General features: G+C 40.1%; 1 protein-coding gene across 1 annotated transcript in view; it reads left to right on the top strand.

Moving 5' to 3' along the window:
* Positions 1 to 21304, top strand: part of Rad9b (RAD9 checkpoint clamp component B) — a 46682-nt gene extending 25378 nt beyond the window's left edge. The window contains exons 9-11 of the mRNA XM_074061199.1: positions 293 to 415; positions 6347 to 6590; positions 20177 to 21304. Coding sequence (XP_073917300.1) covers positions 293 to 415; positions 6347 to 6590; positions 20177 to 20305 — 496 coding nt within the window. The 3' untranslated portion in view covers positions 20306 to 21304. The remainder of the gene's footprint in view (positions 1 to 292; positions 416 to 6346; positions 6591 to 20176) is intronic.
* Positions 21305 to 22028: the final 724 nt, after the last annotated feature.

The raw sequence follows: 22028 nt of genomic DNA, 5'->3' as shown, positions 1-22028 counted from the left end.
ACTCTGGAATTATGTATCATTTCCTAATATGTTCCTAAACAACCATCAGAAAGTAAGTATGAGCCAGGCACTGCTGGCTCACGCCTGAAATCCTAGCTACTCAGGAGGCAGAGATCAGGAGGAATGCAGTTCGAAGCCAGCCCAGGGAAATAGTTCATGAGATCCTATCTCGGAAAAAAAATCACAAAAAAGGGTTGGTGGAGAGGCTCAAGATGTAGGCCCTGAGTTGAAGCCCCAGTACTGCAAAAGAAAAAGAAAAGAAGTGTGATTTTTGCTAACTTTGTCTCTTTAGACCAGTGGCTCTAAGTATTGATGATATGCTATTGGAAGCCAACTTTATTTTGGCTACATTGGCTGATGACCCAAGTAGAACATCTTCACCGCAATCACTGTGTCTTTCCCAGGCACCAAAAAGGTAAGTCCCTGTTTCAACTTGATTATTGGCTCAGAAGTCATTGACATTCTGAAATGTGGCATTCACTTAAGAAAACAGGAATGAAACCTGAGATATATTTTGACAGAATCTGGAAGAGCCCCGGTAAGACTGCACTGTAACAGAAACTTCACCAATCTTGTACTGGTATTTGCTTTTCCTCATCTGACCAGACTTTACCAGGACTGTCTAGTTTACTGTCTTTGTCATCACTCAGAACTCATGTCCAATTTTCACTTGTTTTTTTAAAGACTGATACAGTATCAAGTGTCACAGGAAAGTCTCTGTTCAGTACCTACTACTCTTTCTTAGATATAGGGACAGCCACTGATTTTCTTTCTTTCTTCTTTTTTTTCTTTATAACTTTTTTGAGAGGAGGCATACTTCATTGTAAGGTAATTCAAACTTATTGTGAGAAATTTGGAAAACATAAAAGAGTACAAAGAAACAAATAAAACTCACTTATAACTGCACTACCTAGAGATAGTCACTATTAACATCTTGACGCACTGTTTTCTCTCAGACTTTTTGTTTTGCATATACATACACGTGTATGTGTGTATGTGCTACAGTTCTAGGGAAGGAACCCAGGGCCTTGTGTGTACTAGGCAAGTGCTCTACTACTGAGTTATGTCCCTAGTCCTATGTATTTATATATTAAAATAATTGTACATCAGTTGTACGATTTTCCCCCGCAAAATACATTGTGGTCATGTTCCAGTATTGCTGATTGTGACTTAGAAATATGGGGTTTGGGTCCCGGTGGCTCACACCTATAATCCTAGCTTCTTAGGAAGCAGAGATCAGGAGGATTGCAGTTCAAAGCCACCCCAGGCAAATAATTTGCTAGACCCTAGCTCAAAAAACCCTTCACAAAAAAAGGGCTGCTGGAGTGGCTCAAGGTGGAGGCCCTGAGTCCAAGCCCCAGTATGAAGGGAAAAAAAGCCAAAAAAAAAAAAAAGTAATAAGGATTTTCATGACCTTATAAAATTATATCATTCAATGTCTGATAATTTAATTTTTTTCATTTCATCCTGTTACCACTTTATACAATGTCACGCACACTGAGTTGCTTTACAGAAAGACTCAGTTCTTTCCAAGGAATTTCAGAATGATCATATACAAGCCAGGTGCCAGTGTTTCTTACCTGTAATCCTGACTTCTTGGGAATGATCACAGTTTGAGGCCAGCCCAGGAAAAATGTTCACAAGACCCCATCTCAACCAATAGCTGGGCATGGTGGTGTGTACCTGTCACCCCAGCTATGGCAGGAAACTTTTTTTTTTTTTTCATTTTTCTTTTATTATTCATATGTGCATACAAGGCTTGGTTCATTTCTCCCCCCTGCCCTCACCCCCTCCCTTACCACCCACTCCACCCCCTCCCGCTCCCCCCCTCAATACCCAGCAGAAACTATTTTGCCCTTATCTCTAATTTTGTTGTAGAGAGAGTATAAGCAATAATAGGAAGGAACAAGGGGTTTTGCTGGTTGAGATAAAGATAGCTATACAGGGCATTGACTCACATTGATTTCCTGTGCGTGGGTGTTACCTTCTAGGTTAATTCTTTTTGATCTAACCTTTTCTCTAGTACCTGGTCCCCTTTTCCTATTGGCCTCAGTTGCTTTAAGGTATCTGCTTTAGTTTCTCTGCATTAAGGGCAACAAATGCTAGCTAGTTTTTTAGGTGTCTTACCTATCCTCACCCCTCCCTTGTGTGCTCTCGCTTTTATCATGTGCTCATAGTCCAATCCCATTGTTGTGTTTGCCCTTGATCTAATGTCCACATATGAGGGAGAACATACGAGTTTTGGTTTTTTGAGCCAGGCTAACCTCACTCAGAATGATGTTCTCCAATTCCATCCATTTACCAGCGAATGATAACATTTCGTTCTTCTTCATGGCTGCATAAAATTCCATTGTGTATAGATACCACATTTTCTTAATCCATTCGTCAGTGGTGGGGCATCTTGGCTGTTTCCATAACTTGGCTATTGTGAATAGTGCCGCAATAAACATGGATGTGCAGGTGCCTCTGGAGTAACAGTCTTTTGGGTATATCCCCAAGAGTGGTATTGCTGGATCAAATGGTAGATCGATGTCCAGCTTTTTAAGTAGCCTCCAAATTTTTTTCCAGAGTGGTTGTACTAGTCTACATTCCCACCAACAGTGTAAGAGGGTTCCTTTTTCCCCGCATCCTCGCCAACACCTGTTGTTGGTGGTGTTGCTGATGATGGCTGTTCTAACAGGGGTGAGGTGGAATCTTAGTGTGGTTTTAATTTGCATTTCCTTTATTGCTAGAGATGGTGAGCATTTTTTCATGTGTTTTCTGGCCATTTGAATTTCTTCTTTTGAGAAAGTTCTGTTTAGTTCACATGCCCATTTCTTTATTGGTTCATTAGTTTTGGGAGAATTTAGTTTTTTAAGTTCCCTGTATATTCTGGTTATCAGTCCTTTGTCTGATGTATAATTGGCAAATATTTTCTCCCACTCTGTGGGTGTTCTCTTCAGTTTAGAGACCATTTCTTTTGATGAACAGAAGCTTTTTAGTTTTATGAGGTCCCATTTATCTATGCTATCTCTTAGTTGCTGTGCTGCTGGGGTTTCATTGAGAAAGTTCTTACCTATACCTACTAACTCCAGAGTATTTCCTACTCTTTCTTGTATCAACTTAAGAGTTTGGGGTCTGATATTAAGATCCTTGATCCATTTTGAGTTAATCTTGGTATAGGGTGATATACATGGATCTAGTTTCAGTTTTTTGCAGACTGCTAACCAGTTTTCCCAGCAGTTTTTGTTGAAGAGGCTGCTATTTCTCCATCGTATATTTTTAGCTCCTTTGTCAAAGATAAGTTGCTCATAGTTGTGTGGCTTCATATCTGGATCCTCTATTCTGTTCCACTGGTCTTCATGTCTGTTTTTGTGCCAGTACCATGCTGTTTTTATTGTTATTGCTTTGTAATATAGTTTGAAGTCAGGTATTGTAATACCTCCTGCATTGTTCTTTTGACTGAGTATTGCCTTGGCTATTCATGGCCTCTTGTTTTTCCTTATAAATTTAACAGTAGATTTTTCAATCTCTTTGATGAATGTCATTGGAATTTTGATGGGAATTGCATTAAACATGTAGATTACTTTTGGGAGTATAGACATTTTTACTATGTTGATTCTACCAATCCATGAGCATGGGAGATCTCTCCACTTTCTATAGTCTTCCTCAATCTCTTTCTTCAGAAGTGTATAGTTTTCCTTGTAGAGGTCTTTCACATCTTTTGTTAGGTTTACACCTAGGTATTTGATTTTTTTTGAGGCTATTGTAAATGGAATTGTTTTCATACATTCTTTTTCCGTTTGCTCATTGTTAGTGTATAGAAATGCTAATGATTTTTCTATGTTGATTTTATATCCTGCTACTTTGCTATAGCTATTGATGATGTCTAGAAGCTTCTGAGTAGAGTTTTTTGGGTCTTTAAGGTATAGGATCATGTCGTCTGCAAATAGGGATATTTTGACAGTTTCTTTACCTATTTGTATTCCTTTTATTCCTTCTTCTTGCCTAATTGCTCTGGCTAGGAATTCCAGTACTATGTTGAATAGGAGTGGAGATAGTGGGCATCCTTGTCTGGTTCCTGATTTTAGAGGGAATGGTTTTAATTTTTCTCCGTTAAGTATAATGCTGGCTGTAGGTTTGTCATATATAGCTTTTATAATGTTGAGGAACTTTCCTTCTATTCCTAGTTTTCTTAGAGCTTTTATCATGAAATGATGTTGGATCTTATCAAAGGCTTTTTCTGCATCTATTGAGATGATCAAGTGGTTTTTGTCTTTGCTTCTGTTAATGTGGTTTATTACGTTTATTGATTTTCGTATGTTGAACCACCCCTGCATCCCTGGGATGAAGCCTACCTGGTCGTGGTGAATAATCTTTTTGATGTGTTGCTGAATTCGATTTGCCATTATTTTGTTGAGGATTTTTGCATCAATGTTCATTAAGGAGATTGGCCTATAGTTCTCCTTTTTGGAGGTGTCTTTGCCTGGTTTTGGGATAAGTGTAATACTAGCTTCATAAAATGTGTTTGGCAGTTTTCCTTCCCTTTCTATTTCATGGAACAGTTTAAGGAGGGTTGGTATCAGTTCTTCTTTAAAGGTCTGATAGAATTCAGCAGAGAATCCATCAGGTCCTGGACTTTTCTTTTTGGGGAGACTCTTGATTGCTGCTTCAATTTCATTTTGTGTTATAGGTCTATTCAGGTGATTAATATCCTCTTGGTTCAGTTTTGGATGATCATATGTATCTAGAAATCTGTCCATTTCTTTTAGATTTTCAAATTTATTTGAATATAGGTTCTCAAAGTAGTCTCTGATGATTTCCTGGACTTCCATGGTGTTTGTTGTTATCTCCCCTTTTGCATTCCTGATTCTACTAATTTGGGTTTTTTCTCTCCTCATTTTAGTCAGGTTTGCCAGGGGTCTATCGATCTTGTTTATTTTTTCAAAGAACCAACTTTTTGTTTCATTAATTCTTTGTATGGTTTTTTTGGTTTCTAGTTCGTTGATTTCAGCTCTTATTTTTATTATTTCTCTCCTTCTATTTGTTTTGGGATTTGCTTGTTCTTGTTTTTCTAGAAGTTTGAGATGTATCATTAGGTCATTGATTTGGGATCTTTCAATCTTTTTAATATATGCACTCATGGCTATAAACTTTCCTCTCAAGACTGCCTTAGCTGTGTCCCATAGGTTCCGGTAGGTTGTGTTTTCATTTTCATTGACTTCCAGGAACATTTTAATTTCCTCTTTTATTGCATCGATGATCCATTCTTCATTAAGTAATGAGTTATTTAGTTTCCAGCTGTTCGCATGTTTTTTGTCTTTACTTTTGTTGTTGAGTTCTACTTTTACTGCATTGTGGTCAGATAGTATGCATGGTATTATTTCTATTTTCTTATATTTGCTGAGACTTGCTTTGTGCCCTAGGATATGATCTATTTTGGAGAAGGTTCCATGGGCTGCTGAGAAGAATGTATATTGTGTAGAGGTTGGATGAAATGTTCTGTAGACATCTACTAGGTCCACTTGATCTATTGCATATTTTAGATCTTGGATTTCTTTATTGAGTTTTTGTTTGGATGACCTATCTATTGATGATAATGGAGTGTTAAAGTCTCCCACAACCACTGTGTTGGAGTTAATATATGCTTTTAGGTCTTTCAGGGTATGTTTGATGAAATTGGGTGCGTTGACATTGGGTGCGTACAGATTGATGATTATTATTTCCTTTTGGTCTATTTCCCCTTTTATTAGTATGGAATGTCCTTCTTTATCTCGTTTGATCAATGTAGGTTTGAAGTCTACTTTGTCAGAGATAAGTATTGCTACTCCTGCCTGTTTTCGGGGGCCATTGGCTTGGTAAATCTTCTTCCAGCCTTTCATCCTAAGCATATGCTTATTTCTTTCGGTGAGATGAGTCTCCTGTAAGCAACAAATTGTTGGATCTTCTTTTTTAATCCATTTTGTCAAACGGTGTCTTTTGATGGGTGAATTAAGTCCATTAACATTAAGCGTTAGTACTGATAGGTATGTGGTGATGGCAGGAAACTTAAAATAGGAGGATCGTGGTCCAAGCTGACCTGAACAAAAAGCAGGCCCTTATCTCAAAAATAATAACCAGAGCAAAAAGGGCTGGAGGCATAGCTTAATTGGTAGAGCATCTGCCTAGCAAGCATGAAGCCCTGAGTTCAAATCCCAAAACTGACAAGAAAATTACATACATAAATCTTAACTTTCAACAAGTAACTGTGTTATTTCAGTACATTTCCTAAACCACTACTATTTTCACCCCACATTGCTCCATTAATAATCTGAAAATATATTCCAAAGTAAACAGCTCTTTCATTTAATCCCTGTTAATATCTCAGGTCAGATCCAATAGAGTCAAATTCAAAGGCTGATAAAATTGTAACCAGCCAGGCCCCAGAGTGCATCTCGAGAAAAACAGCACCCAAAAGACTATATCCTAGAGATCCTCCCACAGAGAACTCTGCAATGGAAGACTGCTGTGGCCCTCTGACGAAGAAAGCCAATGGAGACAACACCTGTGATGTGCCGGACAGCAGGGTCAGTGACACAGGGGAAGAGCCAGGCTCTTCAGACCTCAGGAAGGTAAGAGAAGAATGTTGAGCTGTGACCATATCTCAGTTAAGAGTTCTCATCAGCAGCCTCATTTGCTGTCTTTCTGCCTCAGCCCACTTCCAATGTCCTGACAGTTAGTTTCCTTCTCAAGTCTATGAGCATGTGTCAACCACTGAGCTACACTCCTGACCCCGATTATTTTATTTTTATTTATTTATTTATTTATTTGTTGCAGTCTGGGGCTTGAATTCAGGGCCTTCACCTTGAGCCATTCCACCAGCCCGATTTTTTGTGATAGGGTTTTTTCGAGATAGGGTCTCATGAACTATTTGCCTGGGTTGGCTTTGAACTGCAATCCTCCTGATCTCTGCTCCTGAGTAGCTAGGATTACAGGCATAAGCCACTGGTGCCTGGCTATTGTTTTATTTTTTAATAGGAGAAAGGTGAAACTAGACTCACATGTAGCAAAGTCTGATTTATAGACGATCAATACAAAATAGTTAAATTGTTCAGTCAGTAATTTTTTTTTTTTGGTGGTATTAGGGTTTGAACTTGCTAGGCAGGTGCTCTACTACTTGAGCCATTCTGCCAGCCCTTTTTTTGTGTTGGGAACTTTGAAGATAGGTCTCTTGAACTATTTGCCTGATTGGCCTTGAACTTCGATCCTCTTGATCTCTGCCTGCTAGCAGTCAGTAATTTCTAACAAGGCTATACTCAGGTAGAGATTGGGTACTTGTTTTCAAGAATAAATTATGGTGCCGGGTACTGGTAGCTCACATCTGTAATCCTAGCCACTCAAGAGGCAGAGATCAGTAAGATTAGGGTTCAAAACCAGTCCAGGCAAATAGTTCACAAGACCCTATCTCGAAAAAACCCATCACAAAAAGGGCTGGTGGAGTGGCTAAAGCTGTAGACTCAGTTCAAACCCCAGTACTGCAAAAAAAAAAAAAAAAAGAATAAATTATATTCATAGCATAGTCTACCTTTGTATAGAAATAATATGCTAAGTCATAAGGATAATTCTTTTGGTCCCATTCACTGCACTTCCTTCTTCACAGGCAACAACAGGAAATCATTTCCCTACTGCTTCAGGTCCCTGAAATTCACTACTACTGCCCATTCCTCACAAGAGAAAGTGGTGTTTAGCATTGTAAGCATGAGCACCATTAAAGCTCCTCACTCCAAATTTCCTATCATGTCTTTAAATTCTAAAAAGAAGCACTATTTTAAAGGGAATTATTTGCCTTAATGTGGCAAACTCCTGCAGAACTGAAATTCCATTATGGATAAACTACATAAGCCATTATCACGTTCTACCTGAATGACCGTGGGTCTTCTATAGCCTGAGTGCCTCTGCTCTCCTCTGCCCAGGGTTCTCCTCCTCCACCATCATCTGAGAGAATCATTTCAAATCTCAGATCAACAGAGTCACAAGGTGCAGATCCCTGGCTCTGCAGTTCAGATTCCTGGGTTCAAACCTCTCTTATTAGCTGTGTAACTTGGGCAAGTTACTGATCTTTGGTTCTACTTCCTTCTCAGTAAAATAGGGATAATAATTATAACCATCAAATGGAATTGTTGTGAAAATTAACTGAACTAACTGATATAACTGGCACATGGTTTGTGTTCCATAGATGTTAGTGATTATTGTTTGAGGTCATTCTCCTTTTAGAAGTGTTACATTAGCTCACTTCTCCCATACGGCTGAGCTGGCTTTCCCTGGGGAATTTAATTCAGTCATCACCTGGCCTCCTCCTTCCCTCCCACTCCCCCATATAAAACGCACCCTGTGCCACCCATGGCACATAGGCTTCCTTTCCAGTAAGCACTCAGTTGTTTGGCTGGGCATGCTGTTTAGGACAGCCAGTCTTTGCTTGATTAGCAGGGCTGCTCTGCCTTGGCAGCGTCTGCGAACAGGACTAAAGCCACAGTCCCTGGATTGCTGGTAACACTATCATAATATGACTGCCCTGCTTATTGGCAGCAAATTCATTCGCCTTTTACTTCAAAGTAATTTCAGACCTTCTTAAAAAACGGTACAAGGAATTTCTGTATGCCTTTTCTCAGACTCCCCAAATGTTAACATTTTATTTTGAGGTACAATTATTATTTAATTGGAGGTGAGGGGGTAGCACAGTGGTAGAGCACTCATACAAGGCCTTGGGTTTGATCCCTAGCACCAAAAAAAACAAGAAAAGAATTATTATTTCACTGAAGGAAATAGACAGGTCAGGTGCCACTGGCTCACATCTGCAATCCAGTTACTTGGGAGGCTGAGATCAGGAGGATCGAGGTTTGAGGCCAGGCAACTACTTCACATGCGATCTTATATCCAAAATAACCAGAGCAAAGTGGACTAGAGGTGTGGCTCAAGTGGTAGAGCACCTGCTTTGTGACCACATGCTTCGTAAGCACAAAGCCCTGAGTTCAAACTCCAGTCTTCCCCCCTCACACACGAAAAAATAAACAGGTAATTATCTTAATTTTGTTTTTTGGCAGTACTGGAGTTTGAACTCAGTACCTTGTGCTTGCTAGACAGAGAAGTAGAGAAAGCAAGGGGGCCAAGGACAGAGATACCCTTCCAGGGCCCACCTCAGTGACCCACTTCTGCAAACTAGGCCCCACCTCCTAGTTTCTGCCACCTCTCCAAATGCCATCAAATTCTGAATCTTTCAGATTCAGAATGAGGGAAGAGCCCTCAGGACCCAATCACTTCTAAATAGTGTTACCTGCTGGGTACCAAGCCTTCAACACAGGAGACTTCACTCAACAATGTCCTCTCGTAGAGAACATGGCCTCTTATACAGAACAAATCTCATTAGTTCTCACTTATTATTTTGTGGTTCTTTTTTTTTTCGCAGATAAGCAGGTACATAATATTTTCTTAGACTCCAAGTATTATTTTTCACTTGCCTTTTGCATTTAACAGTATACACTGGAAATCACATTTTAGTTTCTGTTTCCCCACAACAGCTGTGGTGTACTCCATGTGTGACTGTCTGTGTGGGCATTTAGATTTCCCTCAGTATTTCGGAATTACAGTAGCTGCAATGAATAACCTTTCACCATGAATTTTCCTGTTTTTGGGAGTGTGTCCTTAAGGTAAATTCCTGAAAGTGTGACAGCTGGCTCAGAAGACAAGTGCAGATGTAGTTTTTTGAGGTCCTGCCAGGTCCCCTCCTGCAGACTTATGCCAGTTTGTGGTCCCTGCAGCAGGGGAGGGAGTGAGTTTCCCACAGCCTGGCAAACTGCATAAGGTGTCAAAACCTTAGAAAATTCTTTCCCAAACCAATAGTCGGAAAATGGTATCTTAATGTGGCTTTCATTTGCATTTCTCCGTGAATGACATTGACTCTTTCAATATGTTTAAAGGCCATTCTGCAACTTCTGTGAATCGTCATTAATGCCTTCCCGTTTTTAAGTGTTTTTATGTATGTGGGGTTATTAGCCATTGATCTGTGCAGATGGTGCTCAACTACTTTCCCTACATCATCAGCTATATCTTTTAAAGATTTTTGCCATGCCAAAAAATGTTATGTAGTCAAATTTATAAATAAAAAAAAAAACTGTCAGCGGAGAACCGGTGGCTCACACCTGTAATCTTAGCTACTCAGGAGGCAGAGATCAGGAGGATTGTGGTTCAAAACCAGTCTGGGCAAATAGTTCACAAGACCCTATCTCGAAAAAAACCCTTCACAAAAAGGGGCTGGTGGAGTGGCTCACAGTGTAGGCCCTGAGTTCAAACCCCAATATTGCAAAAAAAAAAAAAAAAACAACCCAAAAAAACCCCCAAAAACTGTCAAAAGACTTTTGAGTCAATTAGTAGAAAGTTTTTCCTTGCCTAGAGGTTAAAGGATTCATCCATGTGTGTGCTCCTAGAACTTGTGTGATTTTATTTATTTATTTTTATTTATTTTTGTGGCAGGACTGGGGTATGATCCAGGGTTTGCCCTTGCCAAGCAGGTGCTCTACCAGTTGAGCCACTCCTCCAGTCCATGATTTCATTTATTTATTTTTATTTATTTTTATTGTTTTATTATTCATATGTGCATACAATGCTTGGGTCATTTCTCCCCCCTGCCCCCACCCCCTCCCCTACCACCCACTCTGCCCCTTCCCTCTCCCCCCCACCCCCTCAATACCCAGCAGAAACTATTTTGCCCTTATCTCTAATTTTGTTGAAGGGAGAGTATAAGCAATAATAGGAAGGAGCAGGGGTTTTTGCTGGTTGAGATAAGGGTAGCTATACAGGGCATTGACTCACATTGATTTCCTGTGCGTGTGTGTTACCTTCTAAGTTAATTCTTCTTGAACTAACCTTTTCTCTAGTACCTGTTCCCCTTTTCCTATTGGCCTCAGTTGCTTTAAGGTATCTGCTTTAGTTTCTCTGCATTAAGGGCAACAAATGCTAGCTAGTTTTTTAGGTGTCTTACCTATCCTCACCCCTCCCTTGTGTGCTCTCAATTTTATCATGTGCTTAAAGTCCAGTCCCCTTGTTGTGTTTGCCCTTGATCTAATGTCCACATATGAGGGAAAACATACGAGTTTTGGTCTTTTGGGCCAGGCTAACCTCACTCAGAATGATGTTCTCCAATTCCATCCATTTACCAGCGAATGATAACATTTCGTTCTTCTTCATGGCTGCATAAAATTCCATTGTGTATAGATACCACATTTTCTTGATCCATTCGTCAGTAGTGGGGCATCTTGGCTGTTTCCATAACTTGGCTATTGTGAATAGTGCCGCAATAAACATGGATGTGCAGGTGCCTCTGGAGTAACAGTCTTTTGGGTATATCCCCAAGAGTGGTATTGCTGGATCAAATGGTAGATCGATGTCCAGCTTTTTAAGTAGCCTCCAAATTTTTTTCCAGAGTGGTTGTACTAGTTTACATTCCCACCAACAGTGTAAGAGGGTTCCTTTTTCCCCGCATCCTCGCCAGCACCTGTTGGTGGTGGTGTTGCTGATGATGGCTATTCTAACAGGGGTGAGGTGGAATCTTAGTGTGGTTTTAATTTGCATTTCCTTTATTGCTAGAGAGGTGAGCATTTTTTCATGTGTTTTTTGGCCATTTGAATTTTTTCTTTTCAGAAAGTTCTGTTTAGTTCACTTGCCCATTTCTTTATTGGTTCATTAGTTTTGGGAGAATTTAGTTTTTTAAGTTCCCTGTGTATTCTGGTTATCAGTCCTTTGTCTGATGTGTAGCTGGCAAATATTTTCTCCCATTCTGTGGGTGGTCTCTTCAGTTTAGAGACCATTTCTTTTCATGAGCAGAAGCTTTTTAGTTTTATGAGGTCCCATTTATCTATGCTATCTCTTAGTTGCTGTGCTGCCGGGGTTCTGTTGAGAAAGTTCTTGCCTATACCTACTAACTCCAGAGTATTTGCTACTCTTTCCTGTACCAACTTTAGAGTTTGTGGTCTGATATTAAGATCCTTGATCCATTTTGAGTTAATATTGGTATAGGGTGATATACATGGATCTAGTTTCAGTTTTTTGCAGACTGCTAACCAGTTTTCCCAACAGTTTTTGTTGAAGAGGCTGCTATTTCTCCATCATATATTTTTAGCTCCTTTGTCAAAGACAAGTTGGTTATAGTTGTGTGGATTCATATCTGGGTCCTCTGTTCTGTTCCACTGGTCTTCATGTCTGTTTTTGTGCCAGTACCATGCTGTTTTTATTGTTATTGCTTTGTAATATAGTTTGAAGTCAGGTATTGTGATACCTCCTGCATTGTTCTTTTGACTGAGTATTGCCTTGGCTATTCGTGGCCTCTTGTGTTTCCATATAAATTTAACAGTAGATTTTTCAATCTCTTTAATGAATGTCATTGGAATTTTGATGGGAATTGCATTAAACATGTAGATTACTTTTGTGAGTACAGACATTTTTACTATGTTGATTCTACCAATCCATGAGCATGGGAGATCTCTCCACTTTCTATAGTCTTCCTCAATCTCTTTCTTCAGAAGTGTATAGTTTTCCTTGTAGAGGTTGTTCACATCTTTTGTTAGGTTTACACCTAGGTATTTGATTTTTTTTGAGGCTATTGTAAATGGATTTGTTTTCATATATTCTTTTTCCGTTTGCTCATTGTTAGTGTATAGAAATGCTAATGATTTTTCTATGTTGATTTTATATCCTGCTCCTTGCTGTAGCTATTGATGATGTCTAGAAGCTTCTGAGTAGAGTTTTTTGGGTCTTTAAGGTATAGGATCATGTCGTCTGCAAATAGGGATGTTTTGACAGTTTCTTTACCTATTTGTATTCTTTTTATTCCCTCTTCTTGCCTAATTGCTCTGGCTAGGAATTCCAGTACTATGTTGAATAGGAGTGGAGATAGTGGGCATCCTTGTCTGGTTCCTGATTTTAGAGGGAATGGTTTCAGTTTTTGTACTGCTGGCTGTAGGTTTGTCATATATAGCTTTTATAATGTTGAGGTACTTTCCTTCTATTCCTAGTTTTCTTAGAGCTTTTATCATGAAATGATGTTGGATCTTATCAAAGGCTTTTTCTGCATCTATTGAGATGATCAAGTGGTTTTTGTCTTTGCTTCTGTTAATGTGGTTTATTACGTTTATTGATTTTCGTATGTTGAACCACCCCTGCATTTCTGGGATGAAGCCTACTTGGTCGTGGTGAATAATCTTTTTGATGTGTTGTTGAATTCGGTTTGCCATTATTTTGTTGAGGATTTTTGCATCAATGTTCATTAAGGAGATTGGCCTATAGTTCTCCTCTTTGGAGGTGTCTTTGCCTGGTTTTGGGATAAGTGTAATACTGGCTTCATAAAATGTGTTTGGCAGTTTTCCTTCCCTTTCTGTTTCGTGGAACAGTTTAAGGAGGGTTGGTATCAGTTCTTCTTTAAAGGTCTGATAGAATTCAGCAGAGAATCCATCAGGTCCTGGATTTTTCTTTTTGGGGAGACTCTTGATTGCTGCTTCAATTTCATTTTGTGTTATAGATCTATTCAGGTGATTAATATCCTCTTGGTTCAGTTTTGGATGATCGTATGTATCTAGAAATCTGTCCATTTCTTTAAGATTTTCAAATTTATTTGAATATAGGTTCTCGAAGTAGTCTTTGATGATTTCCTGGACTTCCATGGTGTTTGTTAATATCTCCCCTTTTGTATTCCTGATTCTACTAATTTGGGTTTTTTCTCTCCTCATTTTAGTCAGGTTTGCCAGGGGTCTGTCGATCTTGTTTATTTTTTCAAAGAACCAACTTTTTGTTTCATTAATTCTTTGTATGGTTTTTTTGGTTTCTATTTTGTTGATTTCAGCTCTTATTTTTATTATTTCTCTCTTTCTATTTTTTTTTGGGATTTGCTTGTTCTTGTTTTTCTAGAAGTTTGAGATGTATCATTAGGTCATTGATTTGGGATCTTTCAGTCTTTTTAATATATGCACTCATGGCTATAAACTTTCCTCTCAGGACTGCCTTTGCTGTGTCCCATAGGTTCCGGTAGGTTGTGTTTTCATTTTCATTGACCTCCAGGAACTTTTTAATTTCCTTTTTTATTTCATCAATGACCCATTGTTCATTAAGTAATGAGTTAGTTAGTTTCCAGCTGTTCGCATGTTTTTTGTCTTTACTTTTGTTGTTGAGTTCTAGTTTTACTGCATTGTGATCAGATAGTATGCACGGTATAATTTCTATTTTCTTATATTTGCTGAGGCTTGCTTTGTGCCCTAGGATATGATCTATGTTGGAGAAGGTTCCATGGGCTGCTGAGAAGAATATATATTATTTAGAAGTTGGATGAAATGGACATCAAGTAGGTCCATTTGATCTATTGTATATTTTAGATCTTGGATTTCTTTATTGATTTTTTGTTTGGATGACCTATCTATTAATGATAATGGGGTGTTAAAGTCTCCCACAACCACTGTGTTGGAGTTAATATATGCTTTTAGGTCTTTCAGGGTATGTTTGATGAAATCGGATGCATTGACATTGGGTGCATACAGGTTGATAATTATTATTTCCTTTTGGTCTATTTCCCCTTTTATTAGTATGGAATATCCTTCTTTATCTCATTTGATCAATGTAGGTTTGAAGTCTACTTTGTCAGAGATAAGTATTGCTACTCCTGCCTGTTTTCGGGGGCCATTGGCTTGGTAAATCTTCTTCCAGACTTTCATCCTAAGCCTATGCTTATTTCTGTTGGTGAGATGGGTCTCCTGTAAGCAATAAATTGTTATATCTTCCTTTTTAATCCATTTCGTCAAGTGGTGCCTTTTGATGGGTGAATTAAGTCCATTAACATTAAGTGTTAGTACTGATAGGTATGTGGTGATTCCTGTCATTTAGTTGTCTTAGTTGTTTGAAGGTTTGATTGTGTGTGCCTAAATTGAGGTTACTCTCTACTTTCTTGCTTTTTCTTTTCCTGTGATATGGTACTGCCTGTCCTTTCATGGTTAAGTTGGGTTTCACTTTCTGTGTGCAGAATCCCTTGCAGAATCTTTTGTAGTGGTGGCTTTGTGGTCACATACTGTTTTAGTTTCTGCTTATCATGGAAGACTTTTATTGCTCCATCTATTTTGAATGATAGTTTTGCTGGGTAGAGTATCCTAGGGTTGAAGTTATTTTCATTCAGTGCCCTGAAGATCTCACCCCATGCTCTTCTTGCTTTTAATGTTTCTGTTGAGAAGTCTGCTGTGATTTTGATGGGTTTACCTTTGTATGTTATTTGTTTTTTCTCTCTTACAGCCTTCAGAATTCTTTCCCTAGTTTCTGAGCTTGTTGTTTTAATGATGATATGTCATGGGGTAGTTCTATTTTGATCTGGTCTGTTTGGTGTCCTGGAGGCCTCTTGCATCATATGGGAATATCTTTCTCTAGATTTGGGAAATTTTCCATTATTATTTTGTTGAATATATTACGCATTCCCTTTGCTTGCACCTCTTCTCCTTCTTCGATGCCCATGATTCTCAAGTTTGGTCTTTTGATGGAGTCAGTGAGTTCTTGCATTTTCTTTTCACTTGTCTTGAGTTGTTTAATTAATAGTTCTTCAGTTTTTCCTTTAATTACCATTTCATCTTCAAGTTCTGAGATTTTGTCTTCTGTTTGTTCTATTCTGCTGGATTAGCCTTCCATTTTGTTTTGCATTTCTGTTTCATTCTTTTTTCTGAGGTTTTCCATATCCTGAGTCATTTCCTCTTTAATGTTGTCTATTTTTGTCCTGAGTTCATTTATCTCTTTATTAATTGTGTTCTCTGTTTCACTTTGGTGTTTATACAGTGCTTCTATGGTTTCCTTTATTTCTTCTTTTGCTTTTTCAAATTCTCTATTTTTGTTGTCTTGGAATTTCTTTTCTTGAGTGTCTCCTGTACATTTTGGTTAACCCTATCCAGTATCATCTCTATAAAATTCTCATTGAGTACTTGTAGTATGTCTTCTTTTAAATTATTCTTGTGGGCTTCATTGGGTTCTTTGGCATAGTTTATCTTCATTTTGTTGGAGTCTGGATCTGAGTATCTGTTTTCTTCATTTCCCTCTGGTTCCTGTACTAATTTTTTGCTGTGGGGAAACTGGTTTCCCTGTTTTTTGTCTTCCCGTCATTGCCTTTGGTGTTGTTATTGTCCCTATACTGTGTGCAATTAAGTATTTTCTGGCTTGTAATAATAGCACTAGTTGTATTTAGAATGGAAGGGTGAGAGGGGATGGAAAGCAAAGAAGTTAAATGAAAAGGAAAAAACAAATAAACAAGTAGAAAAAAAACAAAACAAAGAAACCAGCAAAAAGTTTCAAAGATATAAACAGGGAGAGACAGTGTACTAATCAACCGTAAGCTGAAAAGGCATTAGAGAGACAGAGAGAGGATTGAAAAATAAATAAATAAATAAATAAAAAGAACAAAGATAAGAGTAAAAATAAAAAATAAGTAAATGAAAGAAAAAATATAAATAAAAAATAAAAATAAAACAAAATTAAAAATAGAAAAAAAAAACCTCCAAGTTCAAATGCAATGAAGTTTCAGTCTTAATAATTTTGGTGTCCGTCTCAGCCTCCAGTCCTGGAGATGGTGCCTCAGATGTTGTTCTGTAGTTGTCTCATCAAAGGGGACGCATAAAATAGAACAAAACTACACACACAAAAAAAACAAAAATCAAAAACCCACAAAGTGTCCCAAGCTCAAGTGCAATACAGTTTCAGTAAATTTTTCATCATGCAGGTGTAGTTTTGTTGTTTTCTCATCAAAGGTAGGGAGAGAGGCAAAAAAGAGAGTCTGGAGACAGTTCTGTGAATGACTTATCTGTGGCTGTGGCTTGCCTGCCCACTGCTGTCAGCCTGCTGTTGCTGGAGGATTTATTTATGCAGATCTCAGGAGTGAGCTTAACAATCACCTGGCCCCGCAGGTTTGTTTACTCAGAGTTCTGTGCACGATGCCACTGCTACAAGCTTTCCCCTTTCCAAGCATACTGGGGCAGGTGACACTGCATCCGCTTTTTCAGGCCTGCATGTTTATTTACAGTTCATGTGGGAGGTGGGTCTTCCCCTCTCTCCTGTGGAGTTTTCCTCCAACCGCGGCTTTTACAAGCTTTCCCGCTCCTGATTGTTGGGCGGTGCTGCTGCTCCCGCCAGAGCCTCTCTGGCCAGGCCCGGCTTGTTTATTTACAGTTCCGGGAAGGAGTCCTCTCCCCCTCTCTTCGGCGCTCAGTGTGCCCCACCCTCTTTGCAACGTGTCTTTATTCTTATTACTCAGTTTCTCTTTTTTCCCTGGGTGGAGGTCGGTCTGTCCAGGGGGCTATGCTGCTCTGGCCCAGGATTGTCTGTGGGAGTACCGCCTACCACTTAGCTCACCTTGTCTGCATCTTCCCAAGCCATCTGGGTGCGGGCAACTGGCAGCGGCCTGGGGGCCCTCCTGGTTTCTCCATTTAACGTGAAGTGGTGATTCTCTGCCCCGGCTGGAGGTGTGGAGGGGTCAAAGTTTTGCCTCTTCTCTGTGGTTTTGCCTGCAAGGTATGTCTCCAGCGTCTCTCCAAGATTTCACTATAGGAGGCACTCTTTCTGCTTCCTCCCTGTAGCTGCCATCTTGGAATTCCCATGATTTCATTGACATGTTGAAAATCTAATTTCATCTTTACAGAATGGCTATCCAGCTATTCCAGAACCTTGGTTTTGTTTGTTTGATTTTAAGGAGGGGTCACTCTGTGTAGCCCAGGCTGACCTCAATTCACTGTCTTCCTACCTCAGTCTTCATACCTGGGTTTACAGGTATGTACTACCACACCTGGTTAGAACCATTTATTATAGTCTATCTTTGCCCTAGTGGTTGGTGTGTCCCCTTTATCATATGCAGGATTTCCTTACATGTTTGACAGGACTTTCTTTGGACTTTCTGTTGCTAATTTGTTAGTCTCTGCATGTGTCAGTTCACACTTCATTATGGTGACTTTAGGGTATGAGTTTGGTAAGATTAGTATTAGTATCCCAGTGTGGGTTTTCTTAGTTTTTTTCCTGAATATTCTTGTTTTTAATTTAAACTTTAATATCAACTTACTCAGCTTCATAAAAAACTGTTGGTATTTTTTATTCGGATTTCCTTACATTTGTGTTAATTTAGGGGAAACCGAGATATTTATCCTGTTGAATCATTTATCCAAAAATAGCAATGTCATTTTTTGTTCAAGTCTGTGGTATTTCAGAAGTGTTTTACAGTTCTGCTCATGGAACCTTTGCACATTTATTGTTTATTCCTATAGAACTAATCTTAATCTCTGTTGCTATTGCAGATGAGCTTTTCTCAATAGTATGTTCTCTGTCTATTGCTTGTATATATGTGACTATTTTTGTTTCTTTCTTTTTTTTTTTTTTTGCAGTACCAGAGTCAGGGCCTTGTGCTTGCAAGGCAGGCACTCTACCACTTGAGTCACTCCACCACTCCTTTTATGTCATGGGTATTTTCAAGATAGGGTCTCTCTAACTATTTCCCTGGGCTGGTTAAAAATAGTGATCCTCCTCATCTCTGCTTCATGAGTAGCTAGGATTACAGGCATGAGCCACCAGCACCTGGCTTAAAGTAATTTTTTTTGAGGTTTGAATTCAGGACCTTATGCTTGTTCTACAACTTGAGCCACTCCACCAGCTTAAAAACACTTTATAATGATTTCTCTTCTTGCTTAGTTCATGCTGTACTTGAGGCCAGTGCTCACTTGCAGATAGTCTCAAAATGTTCTCCACCAATTTTTTTTTTCTTTGTTGTCGGCCATTTGCGATTTAAAGGGGAAGGTGAGGTGGGAATGAGGGAGGGCAACAAATAGCACTCACCCTAGCCAGTGGCAAAATCAGGCGGCTCAAAGACCTTGCCTCAGCAGGCACCATGGACAGCACCGAGAGCTTCTGGCACACAACCATAGGCCTTCTGTAGACACTGGTGCTGTTTAGGTCATTTCCAGAATTAGTACCTTGACCTTGGTCAAGACTAGACTCTTCAGAGGCAGCTGACACTGTGCCTCCAGTTACGATCAAGGCCAGTGTATCAGTTTCCTATTGCTCCTACAACAAATTCCCAAAAATGATGTGGCTTGAAATATATTTGTCTTATAGTCCTGAAGTTCAGAAGTCCAAAATGGCAGAAGTGTGTTCCTTTCAGGAGACTCCAGGGTAGAATCTGTTTTCTTGTCTTTTCCACCTTCTTGGGCGCTCACAGTGCCCTTTCATCAACCTTGGTTTGAGACTGGGTAGAAGAGGGCAGCCACTGAGCAGACTGAGCGGCCAGTGTGGGATGGGAGGAAGGCTGGGGAAGGCACCGTCACAGTAGCTCTCAAGTGGAAGGACACCTAACTGGGACACTGACTTAAAGGACATGGTTACATCTGGTGATTACAATAAGAACTTCTGGCCTGGTACCAGTGACTTGTATCTGTAAACCTAGCTACTTGGGAGGCTGAGATTGGGGGATTGAGGCACAAGGCCAGCCTTGCAAATAGTTCACGAAACCCCATCTCCAAAATAACCAGAGCAAAATGGACTGGAGGTGTGGCTCAAGTGGTAGAGTGCAGTCTTGAGTTCGAACCCAGTCCCACCAATCAATAAATGAAAAATTTGTTAAGTGGTGGGGTCAGAAGCTTTTAAGAAAGAGCCAAAGAGGAAAGGCAGTAGCAAGCTGAGGGGGATGCAGTGTGGGGAGGCATCTGCATTTTAAAGATGGCATTAGATTATCTGAAATGCTAATGTCCCTCCCCAGCCCAGGAAGGCCTAGGAGGGGCTGGAAGGCAGATAGGAGGGAAAGACTGGCTTGTCCTGGAAAAGTGGCTTGTGAGCAGATAGCCGGAGGGGAGGGAGTACAGCTCAGCTCATTTCCGTTGCTTGCGGAGCCACTTTTGTTTCTCTGACCTGGTGAAAATCTCCAGTGAAAGTCTCCAGGAGAGAAGTCAGCGTATTGCAGACCCCAGACAGAAGATTGCCTGGGACCTTTGAATTAGGGCAGAGTCTGGTTTTAGGATATGGTGTGCATATAAAGAAGGTTCTGGGTGTTCCACAAGCCATTACTCACTAAGACAGGGATACCATATTGGTCCCCATTCCTTAAAGAGCTGTCACCTGGAGCACTTAATGAGCAAATTCTCACTTTGAAATAAACAGTGCAATTTTTTTCCCCTTCTAGTTTTCTTCCATGTTCTTCGGGGCAGTTTCTTCTTACCAGCAAGAACACATCGACCACCCTTTTGACAGTCTGGCAATAGCGAGTGACAGTGATGAGGACATGAATAATGATGGCGTGTCCACATTCTGATGCTTAGTGGTATGAAGCTGGGCCTGGGTTCAGTGACGGGCCCACCTGCACCTCAGCAGGAGCTTTTACTTTACAGTGTGTGGGAGCTGCTGTCCCAGGTGTCTCTGAGGTGAAGGAAGGGCCTCTGCTTTTCCAAACAGCTGCTTGTCAAGTGTATAAAATTTCCTTTAAATGCGTTGTTACTTGGGAGGTAGAAAAATGCCCATCAGAGTTCCATGCATAGGCACCTGGAGCCTGTAATGGTTCCTGCCCATTTTGTGAAAGGTGCCCTCCTCGGCTGTCATGGGGGTGTGGGAGCCGCTGCAGGCTCTGTACCTGATGCCAACACAGTTTTTTGGTGCTTTCAGAAATAGCAAACCTTATGCAATGTCTTTTCACTTAATGACTTTTTTTGTCCATTGTTGTAAGATTTTTAAAGTAATCTGTAGAAAAAGAGGTCAAGGGTCTTTTTTATACATTGTAAAGTTCTTTCCTGGCCATCAATTGTTCTGCTTTCTGTTTGGCTTTTTATACTGCGATGCAGAAAAGAATGGTGTGAGAGTGTGACAAGTCTCTGTACAGCGGCTCTGATAGAGCAGCAGTCTCCACGCAGCCCAAGTTTGAGTGACACAGAAGTCTATTCTTGGCTCCTTTAAGAATTCTCTCTTACTTGCACCAACAGATTAAAAAGTCTAGCGCCAAAGCACTGTCTGTAATACCTTCTTTATGTATCTCTCCCGCCCCAAGCCTGTTTGCAGTCCACTGTAACCCAACCAACGAGCCTCACACCCTGCCTGTTACATCCCTAACATCTTATTTCGGTCTTTGGAAGATCATCAAACCATAGGAAATGCTCACTGGCAATCACTTGTACTTCAGATTTTGTGAGCACTCCGAAAAGGTGGCTGACTGGATTAGCACACTTTAAGCACTGCGAGAGTTCTAACTGAACCCAGAATGAATTTGGCTCTTGTGCCTTAGTGAGTCACAGCTGCCCACCGTAACCTAATAAAAACTCCTGTTCACCCACGATGTTCCTCTGAATGAAAATGGCTTTCACCAGGCTTTGTGTGGAAACAGGCAGTGCCCACAGAACTTCAACTCCTTCCCCTCACTCTGATGCTTAAATGACTATCATGGAACTCCTGATATTCCCAACAAATGCACATGTCTACACAGAGAACTTTTCTACACGGAGTAAGTCTGTAGGGCTGCCTTGTGAGGAGAAGCTTCTAGTTTATCATGGACCAGGTAGGGTTACTTTTCACAAGTAACCTGTAGGCAGTCTGGGCGCAGCACTGTCTGCAAAGCATAGTGGTGCTGTGAAAGCTGTGGATTTTAAAAATTCAGTAGAGTGCCACTAAGCTTAATTACTCCTAAATGTTTTTGTGGTGCCAGGGCTGAAGCCCAGTGTGTGACACACTAGGCAAGTGCTATACCCTGAATTTAGTGTGCTAAGCTTTCATACACCAGCGTTTTGATGGCTTCACTCTGTACCATTTGGAAGGCACAAAGCCTCAGCTGGGAAAACCTCTTAAGCACAAAGGAAGCTAACTAATAGAGCAATCTAGCTGGTGAGAAAAAGAGCTATAGCAGAAAGGACAGAAAATGGCAGCTATGCAGCGTAAGAGTCTCTTCTTAGTCAACCTAGACTAAGAAGCTTGGAAATGAGGACTTGGTAGAGACCAGCAAACTCAATGTCAAGAGCTGATTTTTAAGTTAGTATTCAAATCAGAAAAGCAGG

This window comes from Castor canadensis, chromosome 18 (assembly GCF_047511655.1).
Source record: "Castor canadensis chromosome 18, mCasCan1.hap1v2, whole genome shotgun sequence".
NCBI classification, from domain to species: domain Eukaryota; kingdom Metazoa; phylum Chordata; class Mammalia; order Rodentia; family Castoridae; genus Castor; species Castor canadensis.
Note: the sequence above shows the minus strand (reverse complement) of the source record. Positions and strands in the feature narration are given on the sequence as shown.